The sequence below is a fragment of the Camelus dromedarius genome, chromosome 5, assembly GCF_036321535.1.
Source record: "Camelus dromedarius isolate mCamDro1 chromosome 5, mCamDro1.pat, whole genome shotgun sequence".
NCBI classification, from domain to species: Eukaryota; Metazoa; Chordata; class Mammalia; order Artiodactyla; family Camelidae; genus Camelus; species Camelus dromedarius.
In genome coordinates, this window is record NC_087440.1 from 13885076 (window position 1) to 13912279 (window position 27204).

Here is a 27204-nt window from a genome sequence, read left to right on the forward strand (position 1 = left end):
AAATAACAAGGTTTTAAAAACTCTTTGCCAGAAACCTGGGTAGAGATCAAGATACATATTTCTATTATCTCACAATGAAGAAATATAATTCTAAGAATTGTAATTAATGGTTAAGTGATAGGTGTATAAAAATTAAATTAAAAGAACATATAAAGGGGGAGGATATAGCTCAGTGGCAGAACATGTGCTTAGCATGTATGAGGTCCTGGGTTCAATCCCCAGTACCTCTATCAAAAGTTTTTTTAATAAATAAATAAACAATTTCTGACCTCCCAAAAGACCATATACAAATATTTTAAAACTAAAATAAGAAGTTGCTATATCAGTAATTCAATATTTAATACCACCAACAAAAAAAGAAATATATTGAATGGTGTGACATTTAGCAGAGGATTTAAGGAAATTTTTATTCTAATAATAATAAAAAAAAAAACTGAAAAAAACACCTAAGAATTAGGTGGCCTAATTCTGGTCCTGATTCCACCACTGCCCAAACTTGGACAAGTTACTTAATTTTTCTATTTCTATATCCTTAACTTGCAAATGGAGACAATATCTGGTCTACTTGCTCTCCTAGAGTTATTTTGACACTCACATGAAGTATAGAAGTATGCTCTAGAAATCATCAAACACCGTACACAAGAATTGTGATTGATAAAACTTTAGGTTGCTTTGATGAACCCAACAAGAGACAAGCCAGTGAAATCAATGCCTGGAGGACCCCAGTAGGTCCAGTTAGAGAAGCATTGCCCTTCAGAATGGTCAACAGGTGACTAATATACAAGAAGAAAGAGAGGGTTTATTACCATATGTTGCAGGCACACCGGGGGACAGTCAGCTAAAAACAACCCTCCTACCTGCCTTCTACTCTCCTTTAAGAGGGGTTGACTCCCAGCAGCAGTGTTTCTCCAACACAATTCTGCCACCAGGTCATATAGTTAACTGGGGGTGGACCAATATGGTTTTTTCCCAGAGAAACTTTAAAGTAAAAGAGAGAAACAGAGGGATGGACAGCTAGACAGAAGCATTCTGTAGAGCCAGAACAGTTACATTTGAAGTTGGAGCTATGAGCAGCCATCTTTGGACCAGGAAGCCTCGTTGATCTAGAAAGAATGAGGCAGAGCTGAGAAACAGCCCAAACCTCCTTGGGCTGCTGGTACCCTCCAGCCTGGTTCTGGTTCTTCTTGAGACCCAGTTCTTGGGCTCCTTGAGTCATCCTTGAATCCTGATAAATATTCATAGTCTAGCATGAGATAGTTTCTGTTGTCAAAGATCCTTAACTAAACATATAATCTAGGCCAGGCTCATTTGGCAGGGTTACGATTAACAGGCATAGAACAGGGCAGTTAAAAAATAAACCACCTTGCACTGGCTTAACTAGATCATGAACATATTGTGCAACGCTGACAGGTAGAGTCATTCCAACAAAGAGAACGGGAAAATAGGTAAGCAGCTGAGTCAGGAGCAATACAGTCGTCCAGTTAAACTGCACCCACATTTGAAAATGCAATTCAAGATAATGAACCTGCAGGACCAGACAGCATTTTCGGAGAATTTCTGCTTGCTTGTTTGGAGAGTCACCGCAAAGGAACCTCAAAGTTACAGACTCCACACTGCAAATTACAGAAATTTGGAGAATCATTGACACTATAACTTAACCTCAAAACTATTAAGCAAACCTCAGAAATATCAGTAGAATCTCACTGCCCCTGATTCCTATCAGCCTAGAAGGAATGTAGACAATAGCAGTCACCATTCATTTCCTTCATGACTTCATTCATTCAACAACTACTGAGTGCTTACTCTGTGCCAAGCACTGTGCTAGGGGCTGGGGATACAGCTGGAGCAAAACTGATGAAGTTCTTGCCTCAAGGAGCTTATGGTCTAAGTGGAGGGAGAGAGATGATATAAAATCAGGATATAACATGTGGGTGTATGTGCTGGAAAGACAAATCAAGCAGGGCAGGTGTGCAGGAATGGTGGATATGTGTTATTTTACATACACTGGTCAGGCACAGCCTCTGAAATAAGGTGATATTTGAACAGACTTCTAAGACGAGCAGGAGAAAGTGATGCAGCTCTCTGGGCCAAGAGCTTTCCAGAGGGAGGGAAGGGCTAGTAAACACCCTAAGGCTGGAGCCAGTGGGAGCCTGTATGATTGGAGCCATGTGAGCTGGGGAAGGGGTGGTGGAGGGTGCCTTGTAGGCCTCGGTAAGGACTTTCACATTTACTCTGAGGAGGGGAGGAGTCACTGAGATTTTGGGTCACTAGAAGAGTGACATGGTCTGACTTAGAATTTAAAAGGCTCACCTGGCTGCTGCATTGAGACAAACTGTAGGGGAGCCAGGGAGAACAGTTAGGAAGCTACGGCCGGAGTCCAGCAGACACATGGCGGTGGATTAGATCACGCAGCAGCCATGGTGATGGTGAGAAGCAGTCCGACTCTGGATAGTGCCGAAGACTCACTGAGGGATTGGATGTGGGTTTTCCAAGAAAGGAGTACAAAATGACTTGTAGGCTTTTGGCTTCCAATGAAGATGCTCCTTCTCAATGCAATACAGACTATTTTTACAGCAAGTACAGAGAGTGGATACAAACGCAGTCTGGTCTTCATGGATCTGAGAGCTGCCTGTGCTGAAGTAGCTCAGCAAGGGTCTGGGCTGACACGGACCAAAAACTGGAGCAAGGCATTGGGCAGAGCTGATGAACAATGTGACTGGAACAGAAGGCATCTGTAGGTCAAAGCCAGATGTTAAGATACCAAGATAAGGGGAAATACTGAAAGCAAAGTCAAGGCCAGAGTTCAGAGTTTCAGTCTAATTTGCGATGCAAAGGCAATCATTCAAACGGGACAAGACCAATGATAATTTATGAAATAAGAGGCATTCTGCTGAAAGACTTTGAGTATAGCATCTCATTTAATTCTTACAATGCTAATTAGGTGTCATTAGCCCTATTTTACAAATGAGGAAGCTCAAGGGGGTGAGTAAGTTACACATGGCTGGTAAGAGGTGGAACGCAGTTTTTAGTTTGGATCTGACTCTGTGGGAGTGGTAAGCATAAGTGGAAGCAGGGTCCAAGTATACAGACAAATCTGGATCCAAGTTTGCGGTTTAAGCTGGGCATGAAGAAACAGGCTTGGTCTGCAGTTTGGATCAGGAGCCCAGGCTCTGGCAAAGTTCCACATTCACCCTACTGCAGCAGCACCAAAAGCTAATAAATAAGCAAGGCACAGCAGATGCAGACAGCTGTAATAGAAGGTAAGTATTCTGCTTAGCTAGGTTTGTAACACTGCCACCACACTGTACCAAAGCATCAAGGATAAACATGCAAATGCAATGGAATTTGACTGTCAGACCTCTGCACTGGAACGGAGACAGTGCTCCAACATGGGTAATCAGTCACCTTTTCTATAAGATACTTGTTACATATCAAGCGTTGGAAGAGCTAATAAAGATCCTTCTCTTCACTTGGCTTATTTAAGGAGCCTGCCCTAGGCACTATGAGGAAAGAGCTTGGTGATCTCACAATACTCTTTCAAAAGGTAAACAACCTTGGAGGGGGAGGGTATAGCTCAGTGGTAGAGTGCCTGCTTACCACGCACAAGGTCCTGAGTTCAATCCCCAGTACTGCCATTAAAAATAAATAAACCTTATTACCCCCTCTAAAAATAAAAAAAATAAAAAAGGTAAACAACCTTGGGCTTCCAATACCTTCCCTTTCCTTCACCAAATGGCAAGGGTGCATTGAACAGAAAATTTCATTCTCACTCTGCTTAAGACACATTAATGCACTTAGTTCAACACAGCTATTTCAGAACTAAGACCTATAAGCAATACATACCGGTAAGGGCTAATCATTGTGGCTATTAGAGCAGGTTAGGATTCCACAAGGCGCTGTCCTGTTGAGTTGTACCAGGTAGGCTGCATTGTTAAGCTCAAGTAATTTGCATCTTCTAAGTTAACAAGGAACCTAGGTCCATAGAGTAAGTGACACTCAAGTGACAGAGAGTGAGTTGATGGAAGAGGGTCCAGAATTTGGATCTCCCAATTCCCAGTTTGTCCTTTTTCTTCCCTATCCAGATTTTTTTTTCTCTATCCAGATTTTAATATTAGACTTGAATAATAAGCAATCCTAATGTGAACAGGCATAGGGTAAAACTAAAATTACTAATATTAGATATATGATAAACCCATTTTAGGGTAGAGCCTCTGTTTTGAATTCAACAGTAAATGGGAATTGAAAAGGCTGGTATTAGGAAGTGAGCAATTCAAAGAACATGACAACCAGCTCACTAATTAAATAAGCAACCTAATACACACCACAGCATCTGATGAAAAACAGTACTTTTTAATAAAGTAATTTTATAAGGAACAGTACTGTGCGAAACCTACACTATTTTAACCTAGGAGCAAAGGTGATACCATACTGGATTTTATTTTAAAAACACTATTTGATTCATAATGCTCTTCCTACTCCTTAGATGTAAGCCCCAGTATAAATTATATAATTGGTTCAGTCTTTATGATATAAACCACCTGTTCCCAAGCTGCAGCGACTGCAGTAGGAAATAAGTGAGACTATCATCACTGAGGTGGCTGCATACGGATCCCTAAGGTGTGGTCATGACTTCGTCGTGCGGTTATTTGGAATTAGAAATTCTGATTCCTGTTGTAGTTAAAGTAAACTAAACCCAGCAAGCCTGGTAGGGTTAATTGAATGGGAAAGACTTGGTTTCTTATTTGGGAGGAAGTGAATGAACAGGAACTCTCAACTGCTGGTAAGACTGTAAATCAGTACACTCACTTTTGGACAGAAATACATCTCACAGACTAGAAGATAACGCATTCTCCGTGACCCAACAATTATACTTGTAGATATACACCCTGAAGACACTCTTCTACGTGTTTGTAAGAATTCTCACTGCAAACATGTTTGTAGCAGCAAAATTCTGAAAACAAGTATTTTAAAAATGGATACATTGCAACACAGCGATTAAAATGGAATTAGAGCTACATGCATCAGCAGAAATTTGAGACATGTTGAGTGAAAAATCACAAGTTGAAAAAAAATGAATATGAGACTTTAAAATATACAAAATATTACATGTTTACAAAATCATTAGTAAAAGTAAACTACATGAGAATGATAACTAAAATTCAGAAAAGTGTCTACCTGAGGAGAGGGGCAGGGAAGTAAGATGTGGGAGGGTTAGAGAGGGCTGCAATCCTATCTGTAGGTGTTTATCTGGTGCAAATCGACATCAGATGAACTGATAAAGCAAGTGGTATATACATTTTTTTTAATTGACACAATTTTTCTATGTTTGAAATCTTATTTAAATAACCAAAAAAAAAAGTATGTGGGTGTGTAGTACGGAGTGAGGGGGGAGGGGGGTTTGCTGTCTCCAAATTAAGCCTTCTAAGATTAACAAATAGCTCTAAAACTTGTGATGCCAAGCCATCAGTTTAGAGATGTGACTAATCTCATGACATAGATCATCCCAAAAGTCTGAAAGCTGCACCACAGCTGTAACATTCCTCTACGTCAGAATTAAAAAGTAAATTATTTTTGGACTTACGACGGCAGAGTAGGAACCTTTAGACCTCACTATGCCATAGAAAAACTGACTTAACAATATAGGGTCCAGAAAAACCTGTATGAGAACTCCAGAAACCAGGTAGGAAGTCACAGTACCCCTAGACAATCTCAAAGCCAAGAGCAGGTACATTTAAATGAGTAAGAAAAGCTGTTTTATTTCAACCACCTCAACGCTCCCTCAAGCCACCTTGTAGCTTCACCCTAAGGAGGGATAAGAGAGGACTAGAACAATTGTCCAATGTTCTAGGCTTTGGGCGGCTGCTCAAAAGGCTGATTTCAGTCTGACCTGACTTAAAGCACACCTTTGGATGCCTGGGGGCCACCAAGAACAAGAGAGCTCAGGGGACTGTTGCAGCGCCAGAGAACTTGCAGTACCTCAGACAGACACCAAACAGAGCAAGACTACAATCTCCTGGAAAAGAAACTGCTAAACCTGGTGTGGGGGTGGAGGGTTGAGAAGGGATACACGCACAAGTATAGTGATACACAACCCCGTAAAAGGTCTGAGAATCTCTAGCTGGGATGATTGGTGGATATTCCCCAGTACCAAGCAGTCTGTAAAGACAGGCAGAGGTACCTGTTTTTCCAAATACAAAAATCAGAACAAAAAGTAACAAGTCACATAAAGAAACAGGAAGCATGGCCCAAAGAAACAAATCTCTATTAAACTGACCAAATAGAAATGGAGATCTATGAATTACTTTGCAATCTGAAATAATCACCGTAATAATCATAAACAATCATCTTAATAATCAGTGTGCTACAATACACAAAATTAGGAAAACAATGCATGAGTAAAATGAGGATCCAACATTTAGAAACTGTAAATTCACTAGAGAGAATCAACATCAGACTTGATCAAGCAGAAGAATCAGTGTACTGGAAGACAGTTCAACAAGAAACAAACAAACAAAAAGAATGAACAAGAAAGCCTAAGGGACTTATGGGACAAGTAAGTGGACCAATGCATATTAAAAGCCAGTCTGAAAAGGCTACATACAGTATGATTCCAAAATCTCACATTCTAGAAAAGGCAAGAGAATGGAGAGTAAAAAGGTCAGTCATCACTTCGGTTGAGGGGAGGAAGATGAGTAGGCAGAGCACAGGATTTTTAGGGCAGTGAAACGACTCTGTATGATATAATGGTGGATACGTATCATTATACACTTGTCCAAACCTACAGTATGTACAATACCAAGAGTAAAACTAATTAATGTGAACTATGGACTTACAGTGATACTGATGTGTCAATGTATACTCACCAATTGTAACAGATTCACCACTCTGATGGGGGATGCTGTTAATGCGGGAGGCTATGCACGTGTGGGGACAGTAGGTATACCAGAAATCTTTGTACTTTCTGCCTTCATTTTTCCTGTGAACCTAAAACCACTTTAAAACATAAATTTTTTTAAGGCTTCAAACAATAATCCAACTTTACACCTCAAGGAACTAGGGGAAAAAAGAACTAAACCCAAAGTTATCAGAAGGAAGGTAGTAATAAAAATTAGAACAGAAACAGAATAGAGAATACAAAAGATACAAATTCAAGAAATGCCTAGCTACAGTAAGAGAAAAAGGATTCAACATAAATCAGAAATCAAAGGAGATATTACAGCTGATGCAGAAAGGGATGAGACTATAATGAACAACTGTATGCCAACAAATTGGATAACCTAGAAGAAACAGATAAATCTAAATGTGCAAACCTACGAAGAGTGAATTGTGAAGAAAATAAAAATCTGAACAGATCTACAACTAGTAAGGAGATTGAATCAGTCATCAAAAACCTCCCAACAAAGAAAAGCCCAGGACCAGACGGCTTCATGAAAGCAGTCTACCAAACATTTGAAGAAGAATCAATACCAGTCCTCCTCAAACTCTTCCAAAAAACCTGAAGAGGGAATACTTCGAAACTCATTCTATGAAGTCAGCACTGTCCTGATACCAAAATCATACGAAGATGTAAGAAAACTACAGACCAATATAACTGATGAATATTGATATAAAAACCCTCAAAAAAATACTAGCAAACTGAATCCAACAGCACATCAAAAGAATTACCCATTATGAATAAGTGGGATTCCTAGAACACAAGAATGGTTCAACATATGAAAATCAATCAGTGTAATGTACATTATCAGGATGGAGGACAAAACCCATGATTATCTCATTTGATAGAGAAAAAGCACTTGACAAAATTCAACACCTATTCATGATTTGAAAAACTTTCAACAAAATAGGAACAGAAGGAAATTACTTCAACATAATAAAGCTACATGTGAAAATCCACAGCTAACATCATACCAAACGGTGAAAAACTGAAAGCTTCACAAGAGCTTGCCTTTTTAAGGTAACTTGAGTATATATTTAAATTCACATGTGACAATGATATTCATCCAGAAAATATCTGCATTTTAAACACATTTGTGAATCCAGATGAAAGCAATAAATAGGTCAGTGAGAAGAAGTCCAGATATTAAGAGAACTGACTATGTTCAAAACAGGAATGGAAGACAAACAGAAAAGTGAGGTTAAGGAAGAATATCTGGATAGATGAGTAAGTTCTTGAACAAAGAAAAGATGATCTATCGTAATACATTTAAAGGAGGTTCCTCCAACTGCAAAGTTCAAAGTTTCCACACAAATCTTACGTAACAGTTTTGAAATCTATAAAGGTTTATTTCATTTTAATGTGTGAAGTTAAGTCAACACGAGATTTTTGTGTAAAGAGACTTTTCTTCTTTTAAGACTTTTAGCCTAATGTAGTTTAAACTATAGCCACAATTTAAAGACGTTGAAAAGTGGAACTAGGTAAGATTCTGCTAGTGCTCTTCATTCCAGCAGGTAGTTTTCATTACCTAAAGAGTTAAACAGGAGCCATATTTGCTGGCCATATTTTATTTGTCCTTTTTTTCCCTTCAAACAGGATAATCAAAGATACAGACGGTACTCAATAAAATAGATGAAACAAATTCTAAGAAACTGCAATGCCACATGCTACATTTAACCTAATTTTATTCATGCTTGCCTTGGGATGAGGAATAGATCATTCAGTAAAAACATACAGTAAAAACAAAATATGTCTTATCATGTACAACTTTTAAACTACAATAATGATGTACCTTAATTACTTCCATGCACACAAGTCTAACATTACAGAATTGTTTTTTTTTTTTTAAAAATAAGCACAATTAAGACTTCTAGGAGCATTTTATAATAAAGTAATTCCTAATTTTTCTTTGTAGATAGATCAAGCACCTCCAAAATACAAATTCCTATACACAGTGAGCGCTTTACTTAAAATGAATACTTAAGTAAATTAAGTACGTGGACAGCCTTAGGATAAGCTGACATTATATATTCAGCTAAGTAGGCAACAAACCATAGTGCCAAATGGAAAAAGTGTATTTGCAAATAAATTTCAAAAACTAAGTTAACATTTTATAATTAAATACAGAAAATATACTGATTTGCTAAAATAAATAAGATGTGATGTAGTAACACTTCACTATAAAGAATGCATACCAGGACATTTATAAACGGTGAGTGAATCTTATTAAGAATAGTTTACTACATTAAACGCTGGCTAAATAGAAGTGCGTACTGTGAAGCACTATGGGTGGTATATGTTTCGCCACATACTTCTGTTACCTTGAGGTAGATAACACATGTGTACCAAATTCGGCATTCATTTTCAGTTGCTGCTGGTATCATGTGTTTTTAAGAAATGTGTACAGTATGAAAAACTTGAAAATACTCATGAATGAAAAATGTTTTAGGAAAAAAATAGATATTTTCATGCAATTATGTACAGTCTCACTGTGTAAATTTCAAGGCAAGATTTTTGTTTCCTGTAAAACAGATCATTGTTCTATGAGAGAATGTATTTTTACTTGTCTTAGTGCATTTCTTTCGTCTTCTCCTGAATTGCATTATTTTGCTCTAATCTTTATTTTTGTGTGCAAACGACATGCCAGTTAAAATGAAAACCATCTCACATGTAGGAAAAAAAGTCTGGATTTTAAAAACCAAGAATAAAATCCTTTCTAAATGACACCATCTGATTCAAGTAAAAAATGACTTAAAACACTAGTAATAAAAAAGACAAAACACATTTCATGAAGAATACAAAGAGAAATGTCTGCTGAGTGTTTTAGTTCAGATGTTTCAGAATGCTGCTATATGTTTTATGAGGAATCTGAGGGGAAGATTTCATAGCAGAAGGTGTTAATGTGGCCTGTATCGACTTAAGTGGTGACCCAACTGGACTGTGAAACTGCGGGATGCCTATGGATTCAAGCTGCTTGTTAAAGAGGAACTCCCCACTGTTGTTCAGAAATCCTTCCTCATTTCCTCTCTCCCCAAGCTTCCCATCCTCTACCGGCTCAGTTTCTAGCATCTCAGTATCTTCTTTCCTGCTAAAGAACTTGTCCAAGTAACTGGTGTAAGTGTTTTCCTTTTCAATTTGCTCATCCTTCCTTACCTCACAACAAAACTGATTTATAAGAAAACAGTCCTCCCTACCACCCACAAACTGGCTATCCCAAGAAGACTGGTACAGGGCTCCTAACTGAGCCAAATTCGCCATTCCTTTTTCCTGTTTTTCTCGGCTTACTGACTTTGATATCAAACTTTTCAATTCTAGTTGGGACACTGAGCTATTCAAGTCATTTAATTTGTCAACAACATCAGTAGGCTCATGTTGTGAGCTAAGCTGAATAGTTCCTGCAATAAAGGAATCAAAGTCAAACCCCTGATTCTTTTCCCTTTCTTTTTCAGTCAGTTGCTGTGATGCTTCCTCCAGAGCTATCTGGGCTTTAACCAACCCATTCCTTTCACATTTTGACTTGCCTCTCTTATCAGATTTTTCTTTGCTTTGTTCCTTCCAATTGGAAAGATCTATAATAAGCTTGGGTTCATAGTAATGATTAACTTCACTCTCTCTCCAAACTAAGTTATCTAAATATGATGACGACCTCATTTTGTAGTTACAAGTATGGCTACACTCCAGATCACAATATTTGTTTTCATGATGATCTGGGTACTGCCAACAAGGCTCAGTAGAGTAATTGGTGTCAAAAGCAGGATCCTCCAAATACTTTTCACGATCTCCATCCAAATATTTTCGAGGATCAACTTGTACTTCTTCTTCATCAGTGACATCAGACAGAGCTCTTGGGTCAAGCTGAACTTCATCAATGTCAAAGTTATTATGTATAGGCCAATCATGCTCTGAAAACTGACAGTCATGGTACCTGAAAAAAAAAATTATACATTAGTATTAGTCTAGGTGATTTCACTTTCAAATTCACTGAGCACCTTTTAGGTCAAAGCACCGTGCTCATTAGGTCTATGAGGGGATAACAGGAGTGTAAGTTATGAGCTTTCCTCCAGGAACTTATAATCTTAATGGATAGGTAAGCTCTGTTACTATAGAAAGCAGTACGAAGCAATATTCGGTAATTACCAATGTAGTATATAAGTACACAAACTACACGTAAACATCTGAATGGCTGGCATGTCTAATAGTTCAATTTCAACACTGGCCATAAAATGCAGATCTCTAATCTCAATCAGGTGTCTTACAGATTTTCACTTTACTGGTAGTAAGGCAAACTAGAAGAAAGCTTGCTGGAACTCAGCATGAAGAGAAAAACAAAACAAAACAAAAACAAAAAAAAAACCCCACTCTCCATATATATGTGCTACTGAATGTGGTATCCTCTTACTGACACATTACAGCAAGGTGACCACACCATGCCCAAAGCAGAGGCAGACTGAGACACACATGAAAACACTGGGAGTTGGGGAGGAGGAAATAGAAGAGACTGGATGACTTAACTAAGTATGATAGAAAATGTGGAGACTGGAAGACATCTGGGCATGTGAAGAAAGAACTATACACAGATGGTAGGAATGTTCATACTGAGAAAAAAAAATAACTGGTTGGCAGATGTATGTAAACAAACTCACAAATACCTCAATGTTTGAGGAGTAGAAAATGCAACAAGTAAACAAATTTCAACATTAACTACTTCTTGTTTCAAAGTAGCATTTAACTTTTCCCATTATGTATATCCTAAGCAGTAACTATTAAATAGTTAAATTACATAAAGGCTATTCAAAGATAGCAGTAAGTTTAGCAGAAATTCAAAAAAACCATTACTAAATTTTTAAGACTTCTATATTATCTTACCACAAACAATTTAAAAATAAAACTCACATTATGGATTATTGAAAATAAAATATTTTTCTAACTTAGGATCAATTTACCTTTCCCAGTTATAAATGTGACTATGAGTTTCATCCATAAGCAAAATATCATCAACTTCATCTTCAATATGAAAAGGATGACTTGAAATTGGCTCATCCATTGGAAAAGAATAAATGCTCATGTAAGGATGGGAAAGCGCTTCTTCTGCTGTCAACCGATCCATGGGGCTAAATGTCAAAATTTGTTCCAGGAAATCCAGTGCTGCAAAAGAGAGAAACAAAACACCTTAACTGTACCAGAGGTCCACCAACCCATAAAGGGAAAAAGGGGATTATACAATTAAAAAGTAAGTTAAATGTGTCAGAGAAATAAAACTAGTTTGCTTGATTTGTAGATTAAAAAGAAAAGACGATGTGTCCAACACACTTTGTAAATATTCTTTCAGGCTAAGCTCCTTACCCAGCCTGAACTACACTGGCACAGTGTCACCAGCCCTACACCACCACACCACCACATACTTGTATGCCAATCTTCAACTCTGAATCATTTCCACCTTCCACTTTCTCTGTTCCCTAGCCATAGAATACAGATGAAAGCTAGATGCAAAATCGCATGTCTGTCTGGCTCACTACAAATTCATACTGTGGAATTTCCATTTGGCCTTTGCTATTGCTCAGCAATGTTCCACACCATCTATCTGTGCTCTCAACCTTCTGTATCATTCTCAACAGATAAACCCACTTCACGTTTATCTCAATCCCTATTTCTTCACTATGGTCTGTCACACATCTATTTATCCTTACTTTCTGTCTCAAAGGAAAAGCTAGCTAGCCTTTCTCTCTAAAACAATCTGTACTCTAGAAAGACCCTATTCTCAATTCCCAATATCTTATTAACATGAAGAATAGCTGACATTTTTATAGCCATTTATATTTTACAAAGTGCTTTGACATACATTATCTCATTCAATCCTCAAATCAGTCCAGTAAAGTAATAAAGAGAAGAAACCCAAAGCTCACTGTTATTCATACCTGTCAGTGTCCCAGGGCTGAGGTTCCTTCCTTTGCTCCCCCTTTTCCCACTCCGATTATACTACCCCAATCTAGGAAGTCATTTCATTATGTATCAAGCTGTTCTTGGTTCTCCTGCAAAAGTGTCAGTCTTAGAGTATCTCTTGCCTTGAGACACATGGGCCCTGGTCTAAGGCACAGTTATGGATGGCTGACCCAGCACAATCACAATTCTCAGAGGGACGGAGGATACATATCTAGTTACACAAGAGGAATTTCCTCTAAAATCCCTAACATTTGGACACTGTAGGCAGCAGGTAGAAAAAGGCAAAGGTAATAAAGAAAGTAGTCAGGCTGAGCTCCCAAGTATATGCAAATATAGAACATCTCCATCATTGCTGAAAATTCTACTGGACAGCACTGCTCTAGAGGAAATTGGTCTATTTACTACAATGGCACTGAAGTATGCTAAGATACGGAAATAAGTGGTAAACTATAGAGAAAGGGAGGATGAAAAGCATGGAGGGAATTTTTTTTAAAAAAAAAGGGTATTCATCTAAAGACACTAACCAGAGTAGGGTTCCTAGGAGTCTTAATGTGTTAATTCATATGTACTTAATCTTGTTTGCTTTCTCCTTCTGAAGATCATGAATAGAATGTGAGAAAACAACATGTATTATTCTTTGCCTCAGAAGGTACTCTGCCCAAAAATAAAACTACACTGTTTATCAAGAAGAAATTGGTGTTGGGGGTGGGGGTGGGGAGGGTGGTATAGCACAGTGGTAGAGTGCACGCCTAGCATGCATGAGTTTCTGGGTTCAATCCCCCAGTATCTCCATTAATTGATTAAGAAATTGGTGTAGAGCAGATCTATGTAATAAATCTTTAGTCTCAGGAACTTTAAACATCTGCATTTCACTTGCATGTGAGCACAGTTCTGCTGCCTGTGAACACCAAGGATCTTTGCTCAATGGTTAATTTAATGAGTCTATTACCAAAGACATTCATTCAACACATTATGAACAAATCCCAGCCATCAGCCAAATATCTGGATTGGCTCCCAGATGACTAAGTCATGGTCCTCACCCCAATGAGGGTAGAGAAAAAGACAATTCAGTGTAACCAGATCACAAATGCCTCAACAGCAATGTCCTCTATCACTAGCTTGCCTCTTTTGATAAGACCCAGCAACGGTGACATCGACTCCAAAGCCAACCAGGTTATCCCTGAGCACTCTCAACTTGGCTGAGCAGGGTCATACCTGTAGAGGGTCCTCCCCATCCCACCTCTAGATTCTGATTTAATAATCTGCATTTTTAAAGAGCTCCCACAGATGCTCTGAGGTATAGTCAAGTGCTATGTGACTACTGTTCAGTTATGAAAAGGGATGTCATGACAGTGGCTACAAGGTTAGGAGCAAGAAAGCCATCAGCATATTCACTGATTGTGAAGATAGTCCAAAAGACTGGTTAGAAATGGACACCTACTGAGAAGGAAGCTTGCAAAACTGGTTGAAATTAAACAGTTGCTTCCTTTTCATTTAGGCATTCACTATATGAGTTCCAGGCATATGTGAGGGGGGAATAAAAAGATAATGTCATCACGGTTTTGCCATCCAGTGCCTATTTCTCAAAACACTTGCTACTTTAAAATATTTAGATATACACTAACCTGCACCATGTACAATGAAAAGAGTGGGTGATGCAAATAATGTATGTATAAATAAGAGAAAAGGTTTAAAATGTTTAGGAAACTAAATACCCCTAACTTTGTGATTCATGAAAGAACCATACAATCCTGGCAGGGATGTAGCTAAATACAGTAGAATTCCTAAAGATATAAGACACAATCAACTTTTAAGAAAGATATTTTTCATGGCTATTGCTCTTCTTCTAAAAAAAAAAATGTCATCTTATTACAGATAACTACTACAAGAGTTAGACTTTTGTATCTTATTTGTATCAAGAAGTCCTAAAGATATGTCTATTTTGAGATATGAAATTATCTGCTTTAATGGTCAACTGAGTTTTTACTCTCTTTTTTTCATTTTTTAAGTTTTTTTGGGGGGGTGGAGGTAATTAGGTGTATTTATTTTTAGAGGCAGTACTGGGGACTGAACCCAGGACTTTGTGCATGCTAAATATGCACTCTACCATTTGACCTATACCCTCTCCTCTCCAAGTTCCTACTACTTTCAAGTTTGCACAAACTCTCACATTTAGCACCTAATATCCCTAATACCAATCCTCAAACTTTTATGTCAACAAGTTTGCTCATGTGGAGTTTCGATCTTTCTTCCACCTCTTCCTTGCCCTGAAACCTTCGATTTTCCCTCATTCAATTCACTCTTTCATATCTAAATCACGTTCGTATTCATACCCACACTTACCATATAACCCCCACAGAACCCCATTCTAGCTTAGTGAGAGCCAGTGATTCAATACGCTTACCTATAGTAGACAATCAGAGGTGTAAGCTGGAAAAGTAGATGGAGTTAGAACCAGGAGGGAGAGGTATAATTTCTAGAATCTGGAAAATTATTCAGAGCAAAGACACAGATCCCAGCCTAAATGCCAGGCCAGAAAAGGGAATGCAAAATCTGAAGCTTTAGGCATGACTTAAGGGTCTGAAGACTATTTGGGAGAATGCTGCATATAAAGGGTAAAAAGCTAAAGCTTCCCTACACAGATCCCACTTACACACAAACACACCATTACATGATGGTTACTCCTAAGTCACAATACCTTCTCGACTAATTCCTGGAAGCAGCTGAGTTAAAGGTTTGTGTGGCTCAGTCATGTCATTTCTAATGTAAACTGGAATTACGCTGAGAAGCTCCTGACGATCTTCCTCATGTACAACAGGAATAGATTCTAAAATCAGCTGCATTTGTTCAAGTTCATGTGCACCTGAGTTAGATTAAAAAAACACCAAATACAACATAAATAAACACATTTCTCAATGCTTACTTATTTGGCAATAAACACTCTAAAGCTAAGGAAGATAAATATTGTAACGACTGCTGGGGGGAATATAGTTTTAACTGAATCATTAATCAGCAGATTTCATTGCTTTGAATACCTTCAATCAGCTCAAAAAGCGTATCTATTTCAATTTCTGCTCACTGATATGTTTAGTTTCAGCTGCTTTGTTTCCATAAGAAACTGACTTGTAGTCTGGCCTCATATTAAGGTACCACAAAAGTAGTGAAAAAAACAATTAATTGGGATTCAAAAGACCTGGATACTAGTCTTAACTGTACCACTAATTAACTCACTATAAATTTGAGAATACTCAACATGGTGATGAGTTGATTTCACAATCAATAAAATAGAGGCTTGGACTTGATTTGTGAAACAGTTTTATAGGTATGTGTTAGGCTCAGTTAACATTTCAGGACCACTATTAAAGAAATAAAAGGGAAATTTTAAGCTAAATGGGCAACTAAACTTTAGAAAAAACTGTTCAGTTTACTTTTCTACTGATTTCTAGAAATTCATTCAACATTCAAATTTTTGGAGTGCCTACTATGGGCAAGGCACTTTAGAATACAGCTGTGAAAAAACAAAATAGACCAAGTTCCCAATTGATGGAGCTCACAATCTAGTGGAGGAAGACAGTAACTGCAAACATTTATGTCAAATGGTGACAAATACTGTGAAGAAAAAAAGCTAAGAGGGAGAGAGAGCATGCTGGGGGTAGGGTTGTTAGTTTACAGAGGATCACCAAGAAAAGCCTCACTGAGAAGCTGAAAATTAAGGAAGTTAGGGAACACATCACACATTTACATGGAGGAAGGGAGTTCCAGGAAGATGAGAAAAGGCCCAAAGGCCAAGAGGAGAGAAGGGGCTTGGTGTGTCCAAGAAACAATAATTGGGCAAGTGTAGCTGAGATAAAGTGGCTTGGGGAAGAGACAGGAGATGAGATCAGAGTGGCACCCGAACACAAAGGGTTTGCTTTATCCTGAATTTGATAAGAAGCCATTAGAGTTTTGAACAGAGAAATGACATAATCTGATTAATGTTTTCAGAGAACTACTATGGCTGCTATGTGGTAACTAGACCACAGACAGCAAAGGTAAGCAGGAAAGCCAGTTAGAAGGTCGTACAAGAAACCAGGAGAGGTATAATGGTTTACTGAACTGAGAAGAGGAGAGAGGCAGGGACAGAGATACTAACAAGCGGTTAGATTCAGGATATATTTTGCAGAAAGACTCTGCAAGATTTATACCAGAGAAATGGAAGATGCCAAGATTCTGGCCTGAGCAACTAAGTGGATCTGGTTTACTAAGATGAGGAAGACAGCATAAAGAGAAAGCATGCAGGAGAAATATCAGGAGTTCAGTTTGGGGTAGGTTAAATTTCAGATGTAATTAGACATCCAAGTGGAGTTACTAAGTAAGACAAAATTTAAGGCCAGAACATTTACTACAGGTTAAAAATACACAGATTACCAATGAATGCTTAGCCCTTGCCTTTTATTGCTGTTAATTTGAGGTCTGTAATAATAAAACACTTGGCTCTCCCTCATGCTGCTTCTACTGAATGGCTCACAAACCTACCCAAAAGGCTTCAGAAGGGAACTACAACTGGAACTTTTTCAAACCATTTCACAATTTCCTTTAGTTAAATGTTTAAAGTTTGCAAGGGTTTTAAGATAAAAAAAATTGTTATTTAGAGGGGTTTTTTTTAAATCCATCTTAACTAAATTCTCTCTCACATACTTCTTTAGACTCCCTCATAGCACCAAATGCAGCAAAAAAAATTGGTTGTTTCCAAAACGTCCCAGGAGTCAGGCAACAGGCTATGGCAGTTCAAGCAACAGGATTGACAAGGGACAAAGAAAGAATTATTACATTTTCAACAACAGCTAAAAAATTTCACCAGGAAGTGACAAACTCTGACAGAACCAGGCCACTTGGGTATCACTTAACAGATAACTAACAAGTATTATGGGTCTACAATATACAAACTTATGTTTAAGAAATAAGATAAATACAAAAGAACACTAGAATTTTGACTACATTCATTGAGAGCAATTCAGTGAATATGTGAATAAGATTTCTCAATTTTTAAATATTAAAAATACCATTTTATCTTTTCATTTTAATATTCTAGACTACAATAAATTGTTTTAAATCTTATATATATATCTTGCTCCATAGATAACATGCAAAATTACTTCTCTCTGGGATAATTTTTCCCCCACATATTTTAAAATTTCTTACCTGCGAAGAGGGTTTTACCAGTCAGCATTTCAGCAAAGATGCAGCCTGCAGCCCACATGTCAATGGCTTTAGTATAATTATTAGGAGAAAGTAAAAGACGTGGAGATCTGTACCATTTAGTAACCAATCCTTCAGAAAGATGACCCTGAAAAAGAAACAAAAATATACTTTTTACTTTAGCTGAATAACATTACATAGAACTTGATTCAAGAAAGAATCCTTAGTCTAAAAACAAGCCATAATTGTGAAATCCTAAAACCACTAATAGTGTTGGTTTCTATGCCTATTTTCAAGGCTCTTGGTACTTCTGGGGCCGAATGGAGGTTCAACTCCCCTTAGAATGTACCATGTATAAAATGATGTTCATATGAAGTCTGTTGACCAAAGTATACTGTAAGGATTTAGTGTTAACTCTAGACCACATATTTAAAACATGTTTCAGAAAAGGATTTATTTTTCACTTCCAGTCTCAAATTAATTAAGGAGCAGGTATGCTTTAAATCAATAAGAGAAAGGTAAGAGGTACTATTCACAAAGCAGCGCCAGCCTCCTAACTGACAACCCAGGGGACTTGGCTTTACTACATACTCCATTCCTAATCAGTTTTACTACTTTACATTTATGAAGTATTTGACAAAAACAGTTATACATATACTGCCTTATTTCATCCTCAAAATTGCGAGATTGTGACAGTAGATATTAACACTGAGATTAGGGAATCTGCTCAAGGTCAGATAGCTTAGTTGGATATAGAGACGGAACTCAATTTTAGATACTATAACTCCTAGTTCAGTGTTCTATCCACAATACTTTACTGCTATCCATAAAAAGGACGTGATCATCTATTTAATTTTGGTACTCAGTTTCTAAGCTAGTTTTTAAAAATATTGTTATATTCAATCCGAGATGATACATGTGAATGAAAAGATTTGTTTCAGACATGTGCCATGGGAAGCCAAGCAAGCACAGCTCCTAGAGATGATTTACAACCAAAGCAGCTCCATTTTTATATTTTAAACATCACGGACTCACATATGATTTCATCTGAAAACGAAAAGACCAGAGTTTGGCTCAGAAAATAGTAGTAACTCCTTATACAAAGGCAAGCTGTTACGTAAGGCAAACTTACTATGAATCCTTTTGGCTATCCTTCTTGCCTATTTTATCTTTATGCAAATAAGACTTCAAACTAAATTAAGTTTGCCTAAACAAGGCATAACACAATAATTCAAATGGACATAAAAAAGGCATAAAAGTATAAACAGAATCCCCTATTACCTTCAGAGAGTACCACTTTCTGCTCTAAACAAATAAGAATATAACCTACTTTTAAAATTTTATTTGGGGGGGGGTGGTTAGGTTTGTTTGTTTGTTCGTTCATTCATTCTAATGGAGGTGCTAGGAATTGAATCCAGGACCTTTTGCATGCTAAGCACACACCCTACCTTTGAGCTATACCCTCCCTTTCCCTACTTTTACATAAGGGAGAATTTCAGTCATAATAAAGAAGCATACAGTTTTAGGAATTTGTATTTAATCAGGCTCCCACTCCACCTTCATTTTAAACACAGAGAGATTGTGAATGAAAAAAAGGTACTATGTAAAACTTAATACAATTAACTAAAAATTCTGCCACAACACATAAAGGAAATATAAATACCTACCCCTAATGTGTATCAGTTTAAAGGTCTGCCTCAGCTGACTTTCCACGTACCTTATGGGAATAATGGGGATCCATGATCCGTGCAAGACCAAAGTCACCTATCTTCAGCACCAAGTCTTCAGTATTAATGAAAAGATTAGCTGGTTTGAGATCTCTGTGCAGTACGTTTGCTGAGTGAATGTATTTGAGCCCACGTAGCAGCTGATACATGAAAAGCCTGGCATGCTCTTCCAGTAAAGGGCCCTGCTCCAGCACATTAGCCAAGTCTGTCTCCATGTACTCCTGAACAATGTAAACACTGTTCAGTTCGGTAAGAGAGCCCACATCATCTGTTAACTGGCTTCCACTAGGACCAAGAATTTCAAACACCTTCACAATGTTATCATGGTCGAGTCTTCTAATAATTTTGATTTCACGTAGAGCATGTTTGACACTCTGGGGATCAGTAAGGACAATTTTCTTGATGGCTACTCTTTTGTCACAGTCATTGTCTACAGCAGAAAAAACCAAGCCATTGCCTCCACAACCCAATGGTTTTAAGTCCATATACCTAGAGCCTAGATCAAAACCATGAATGTTCATGAGACTTTCAAATTTCTCTGCCATTTTGAAACCCTTACTATTGCCTTTTCCTTTTGAATTGTTGAACTTGTGTAAACAAGCAAGAAAACTGGCATCAAAAGGAAAGATCTTTCAAAAAGGGAGAAGAAAAATAATTTTGCTTCCACAGCAAGATGGTTTCTTGACGTTCATTGCATATGCCAACCAGGCCCGTTGAGTTCCCCTTAGAATTAAAGCTCAAAAAGCTCTACTCATACTGAGAATTAAAAAGATTGCAGTACTCATAGTTCAAGAAAGGGGCAGCAACTCTGCAGACATTTAAAGAAAACACTCAAGAAACCCAAACGGAATGAAATGACATACTATGCACTCAGATTTACTGTGCTGAAGGATTTAACATTTAACAAAAATGTGAATAAATATGCACACAACAGGCTTCTATGAACATTCTCCTCACAGTGCAGATACATTCAGTGTTGGACTGGTCCTGAGCAGCATCATTCTAAGGTGCTGGTAAGCACTATTTCCGTTTTGCTTCTTTTCCTTTGTTGCTGTATATTTCAACAGGAAGCCCTGGCGGCTGTTGGTTAACAGATGTCTTTTGTTAGTGATCAGGTGGCTCCAGCTCACCACAATCACAATCAAAGCTACCGTCCATCTTACTCTGATACAACCTGGGGGATGAGAAAAAAGAAGGCAAAGAATCACCACTGTAGGAAATGCTCTTTTACACAACTTTGTAAAATGACACAAACTGGGCATTTAGCTATAGGCTACTACTGGTACATTAAACTTATTTATTTATAGTCACTAAATGGAAAGACCACCCTCAATCAAAAATAGCTATCCATGTTGTAAGCAATTCGCATGTGTTGGCTCAGATTTCAGAGCCTACCACACTAGATTCTTTATATTATTTAGGTCACTAGGTTGTATAATTTCTTAAATGTCAAGGTGCAAAGGAAGGTTCATAATATTTTTACAGAATTCTTTAGAATTTTTTGAGGGGTAAAACATTAGTAACATGTCTCTTAAAAAATTATAAGCCTGCGATGTGTTAGTTCGTTAAAGAACATGCTTACTGATGAACTCTGCCTGTCAGTATCTCATGAACAAAAATCTAGCTGTACAAGTAAGAAATGTGCCAAGCATGTTCTTAAATTTACAAAGAAGTGAACTTAAACAGTGAATAAACCTATGAATGAAACCTATGAAAAGATGTTTGACCTCACTGATAATCAGAAAAATCAAATTACTTCATAAAGAAAACATTTCAGATTGGAAAAACATTTTAAAAGAGTCTTAACTGTTCCTATCAAGTTTGGGGAGGAATGTGGAAAAACAGGAACTTTCATACAGTATTTGTGGGAGTTTAAATTAGTAACAGAACATCAAAGAGCAATTTGGCATACATAAATGCATAAGTGAATAAATATCATACCTATGATTTGGCATTTTCTTCAAGGAAAACTCCCTAAAGAAATGCTTGCAAATGAACATACAAATGTTCATTTTTTTTATAATGGCAAAATATCAAAAACAGCTTAAACCTTCATCAAAAAGAGAATGAGTTATATTCATATAGTGAACCACTTACTATATAATAGTAAAAATGAACAGAAATGTCAAAATCACCAAATATACACTACATTTCAAAAGCAAACTGCAGATAGAAATGTGGATGCTGAAACCAGGTGTATCAGGTGGATAAAAATGCAAAATAATGCTACTTTAGGGGGCATACATATGTAGCAAAAGTATAAAAAATATTAAGTTGATAAATAACAATTCATGATAATAGTTACCTTGAGGAATGAAGGAAGGGATAAGAATCAAGGTAGGGTTACACAGTATGTTTCCACTGTATCTTTAATGTGTTATTTCTTTTAAAAAAGAAGTATGACAAATCATTAGACTCTTGTAGATTTAGGTGGTATGTAAACGGAGAGCTCACATAGTCGGGGAATACAGGCAGACAAAAAAGCAAAACATATCGATGTTAGCTGGCAGTAAGTGGTGTGGAGAAATAAAACAGAGACAGGGGATGGGGAGGGTGGTTAGGAAATGCCTCTCTGATAAGGTGGTATTGCAGTAAAGCTAAGAAGTAAGGAGGTGGGTGGGCCTTAGGGATGCTATGTGGGAGTAACTGTTGTAGATGGAGGGGCTACATCTTGAAAGCCACTAAGGGAGAGTGTTCATCTCCTGTTTCTGAGGCAACTAGGCCAGGGTAGTAGCTCATTTAAATGTATATACCTATAAGCATGTAATACAGCCTAGCCCTTAAATGGAAAGGCTTCCTGCTACTGAAAACTGGTATAAGTATATATATAGTGTTATTTGCTGAATGGGTCTGAAGGGATTGCAAGCAGGGCAGCTGCAATAGTCCTTTGTTCAAAGAGCTAATCCTTTTAAGGAAAGAAGAAACTGTATCAGACTATGAAATAAAACAGCTCATTCTGAACCTGAAGAAACAAGAACTTTCAGTCATCTTCAGGTGTGGCTTAAGAACTGTTAGGACTCAAACACATCAGCTCTTTTGCAGTCGCAAAGCATTTGTACAACACAGATATCTGCCTTTATTTCCTACCTGCTTCACTCTTATTCCTACATACTTCACATGCAGAAATATAAGACTCTAAAAAATTGAATAAGATAACAGCATTTGCCTCAATTTGAGCAAATCTTCAATTCTCAGAAATCCACGAACATTAAAAAAAATGTGAACAAGAAACTGATACAAATAACTCAGAGACTAAATAGATAAATGATCCTTATGGCAACAGTTTATTTAATAAAAGTTGATATTTACAATCCATGAGTTCTTTTAATAAATATGAGCGTTTCTTGTGTCTACTTAACATCATGAGGAATGTTAATAGCTTAATAGCTCTGTTTTACTATGACAGAGATAGTTTCTTCTGCATGTTATTTCGTCTGCTTCTCAGAAATCAGAAAAACAAAAACAAAAACAAAAAACAAGCAGAATCCTAAAAATTCTGTAGCTTAGTCTATTTGTAGTAAAACATTTAAAAGTTAAATTAACGTTTGCAAATAAACTTTTGGGTTAAAAAATGCTTCAGATTTTTAAAGGGCTTTAATTAATAATGTATGCCTCCCCCAACTCCAATTTTTTCTATTTGGATATATCTTGATATTTCCTGTTCTCTACCAAATATCCTAGAAAAAAATCAGTATTTTCCAAAGGCTGTCCAGTATCTCTGAAATTTTACATTTCCAGTCTCCACATGAAATAGAATGTTTGTTCACACCTACTTCCTTGCCCTAATGTAAACAATTCCTTAAAGCTCAGTCAAGTTGTAAGTTTTTGATCAATGTACATTTTTATGTCAGTTTAACAGACTTGACATAAGAAGAGTAAAACTTCTAAGTACTCCCTTAGGCTTCTAGTTCACTAACAGAGTAATCATAGTCAAGAATAAATAACACTTTATCCAAAACGCACCACTATTATCTGAGAGAATAACACGATAGTAGGAATTACAGTCAGATTATAAGAGAGGTCTCTACTCAAGACCTTTCAGTGTTAGTGAGACAAGGAAGCACTATAGACCAGAAACAACTGTAAGGATAAGAATGCCCTTTCAGAAATCTCAATGACTGGTTAGCACTTACTGGGGTAAAGAGCAGGTAAAAATTCATCTTGGGGAGGGTAGGAGCTTGTGCCTAGGCTGAGAACTGCAGAGTCCTCATTACAGATTCAGATGATGACTATATTGAAAGCCTTGAGCAGATTTTACAAGAAATATGAGACCAAACCAAAGGTAGTATCAATAAAACTGTAATTCCACTAGACAGTGAGGATTGTACCAATAAAAAATTGTGGGGGTGGGGGGAGATCCTATTATTTACAACAGTGCTTGCCCAGTGATCTGCCTCATTGCTCTGTGAGTAGTGCTCTTCAAAGTCCTTCAGTATCCACTGCAGCAAAAGCTATTTAGCACCTTTTCACCTAGGAGCTTGGAAAGTAAGCCCACCTTAATCAGTAAGTTGTAAGTAATATTATACCTCTGCATGATAAACTGGATCCAGTAAATGTTTCCCGCTCCATTCAGCAAATATTTGATAATTACATATTACGTACTTGTCAATATACTAAGCACTGGGGATAACACGGTAAGTAAGAACTTGAGCACTGCCCTTATGGAGTTTGTTTACAGTATGGTTGGAGACAAAAAATAGTAAGCTAACAATAGGAAAAAGCAGGTGCCAAGGAGACAAGTGGTACAGGATGGTACAGGAAGCTATGAGACCCTAGACACTGGGGGATTTAACCTAATGAGAGAGGTCAAGATGTGTGCCTCTGGAAGCCATAAAAAGACACAGGTCTCCCATACTCCCCCTTAGTGACCATGAAAACAGCTTTTTCCTTATCACCTTGGCCCTTTTGGCAGTTATATTCCAAATCCTGACCTCTCCAATCACCTCCATCTTTCACATCAATCAGGGAGGGAGCTCCTTAGCCTGATCAGAGAATACACGTGCAACTCAAATGGATTAGCAGATTACTGGTCAGTGCATCCTCCATCTACATCAATGACCTATAGAAACGTCTCATTTATACCATTTCTCCACTATCATTCATGTTTAACTTCATAAAAGCAAAGTTCAAGGCTTAGACTCAGGAAAGATCTGGGGTTCTATATTCCTTCTGCACTTTCCAAATACCTCAAGAGAAGAAAAGGAAAACTAAGACTGGATAGTAACTAAAAAATGACCCTTTCTACCATCTTTCCAATTTCTTTGCCACCAAAAATTACCCATTCCTACCAACCTCAGTGCTGATAACTGTGTTGCTTTGAGAGAGATCTTAGGTAAGTTTTACTTAGCTGGGTGAATGTTTTCTTTTTAACAACAATTTGGTAAATAAAACAAAGTGCAGAAAATTATAAGAATGAAATTGGCTCTTTGGTCTTCTTTCAGTGATCCACCATAAATGGAAGTAAAAGCTCTTTACGTAGCCCAGGCTGGGTACCAGCTTCCAACATTCATAAGGCAGTTCCCTGAAAATGCATTAACTACCTCTGTCACCTCAAGCTCTCCATTCTTCCCTAAATTGCCTCCTGCCTTCTGCTACTCAGCCTACCCCCACACCAAGAGAAACGCAGGTACTCTGAGTCAAGTGTAAGCATATGAAGTAAAGTTATAAAATGCAACAGAGAAAAATAAAAGGCAGTAGAATAACTTCACTCTGCCCCATCTCCACATTCTACAGAAACTGGATTTTCTTTCCTTTCTAATCTAGGAACAACTCAGCCAGTGTCAGAAAGGGAGTCTGGATGTGCAAAGTCTGAGGTAAGGGCCTTAAACGTAAAGGTTACCTATCTGGTTTTCTCTTTCACCTCCCACTCTGCTGCTTCTCAGGTTAAATGCTGACATGGGTCATCTGGCCTGATCACACTCACTCCCAGCCTTTCCCCCCTCCCCCCACCCCAACAGCTCTTGCCTATTTTGCTCTTCTCCAGGGTCAAGTGAGTAATTTGAGTTAACTGGCATTCACCCATCCTGAAATCTCCTCAGCCAAAACCCAGTTGCTTTTGGAGAGAAGGGAAAGGTTGAGCTCTACTTATATTCACCTATGACTGTCTCCTAACCCTGGCACAGAGAGGTATTGTTACAACAAATTCACCCTTTCCAAAGATCATGTTCTCAAGCTCTCATCAAAGCTACTAAGTTTCTAGGGCAAAGAAGGCCAAAGGCTACAGCTTAACTGCTTGCTCATATACATTCTTGGCAAAGCCCTTGCTCCTAATGCAGGGTAGCCCTAAGAGTTATCAGGGACCCCTCTCAGGATTTAGACCTCAGGGAGGCCCGAAGTACAAACTTGTGTCAGCGAATGATCTTGGGAACCTGGGGTGGGAGGGAGGACCTTAACACTTAAGCACCAAAGCCTAACAGGCTCTGCCTGCTATCAGTAAGTACTGTTAACTTCGGAGACAAACTTTCAAAGATGGACATAGCTTCTAACACAGTATCCAGTTTTTTAAAAATTCTTCTACTCCTAACTTCTGTTCTTAAATTGTCTGAACCTTTGCCTAAATACATTTTAACATTAAGGACTTCAACCATTTAAAAAGCCATTATAAAATAAATGTCATTATGTTTATTTTGATGTTCATTTCTAGTTGCTATTTACTCTAGGTACCCATACTGGAATATTGGAACTTCACAGACCAGATAAACTAGTCTAAGAATTTCTAAAGATTCTTCTAATTCTAAGAGTCTATGATCCATGATAGCACAGTACAAGTCTTTTACTTCAGTGGTTTTTTCCTCACTTATTATGGTCGTATGCCCAGAATGGGGGGAAATGTGATTGAAATTGCTATACGCTAAATATTAAACACAATCCCTTCTCAAATTTATGGCTGGAAATTTTAAAATAATTTTAATAACCCTCTCCTATCTTCCTCCTGCCTGAGCCCTCATTTCTAAAACTCCTCTTCTAACCAATGGTAAGGAAACACTGGAGCAAATACATAAGCAGGAGACATGTGGGCAGCCTTCTTCTTCGAGTGTGTTTGGAAATCTGAAGATTCCACCCAAACAAAAATGAATATAAATTTCTGTAATAGTCAGGATAGTCTAGGCAGTGTTACAGTAACAATCCCCAAATCTCAGTGACCTAAAACACTTTTAAATCCTTTTCATGCAACAAGTTCAACAGAGCTGTTACCTGAACTCTTTAAGTAGCTACCAACCCTTTCATTGCCAGAAGGAAAGATGTGGGAATATCTCACTAGTGCGCCTAAGGTTCTGTCCAAAAATGAGCTTATATTCACACTTATATTCACATTTTATTTACCAAAGCAGGTCACCTGTTCACATCTACTTCAAGGCAGTAGGGAAATGAAATCCCAACATGGCCCTGAAGCATGGAGAACCGAGATGTTTTGAACAGCTTTGA

At 37.7% G+C, this 27204-nt stretch overlaps 1 protein-coding gene across 3 annotated transcripts in view; it reads right to left on the reverse strand.

The window, feature by feature from the left end:
- Positions 1–8602: 8602 nt before the first annotated feature.
- Positions 8603–27204, reverse strand: part of MAPK6 (mitogen-activated protein kinase 6) — a 28150-nt gene continuing 9548 nt past the window's right edge. For all 3 annotated transcript variants that reach the window (XM_031453045.2, XM_010977167.3, XM_031453048.2), the window contains exons 2-6: positions 19770–20953; positions 18056–18200; positions 15573–15737; positions 11878–12079; positions 8603–10859 (exon numbers count right to left, since the gene is read on the reverse strand). In XM_031453045.2, coding sequence (XP_031308905.1) covers positions 9758–10859; positions 11878–12079; positions 15573–15737; positions 18056–18200; positions 19770–20324 — 2169 coding nt within the window. In that variant the 5' untranslated portion in view covers positions 20325–20953 and the 3' untranslated portion in view covers positions 8603–9757. The remainder of the gene's footprint in view (positions 10860–11877; positions 12080–15572; positions 15738–18055; positions 18201–19769; positions 20954–27204) is intronic.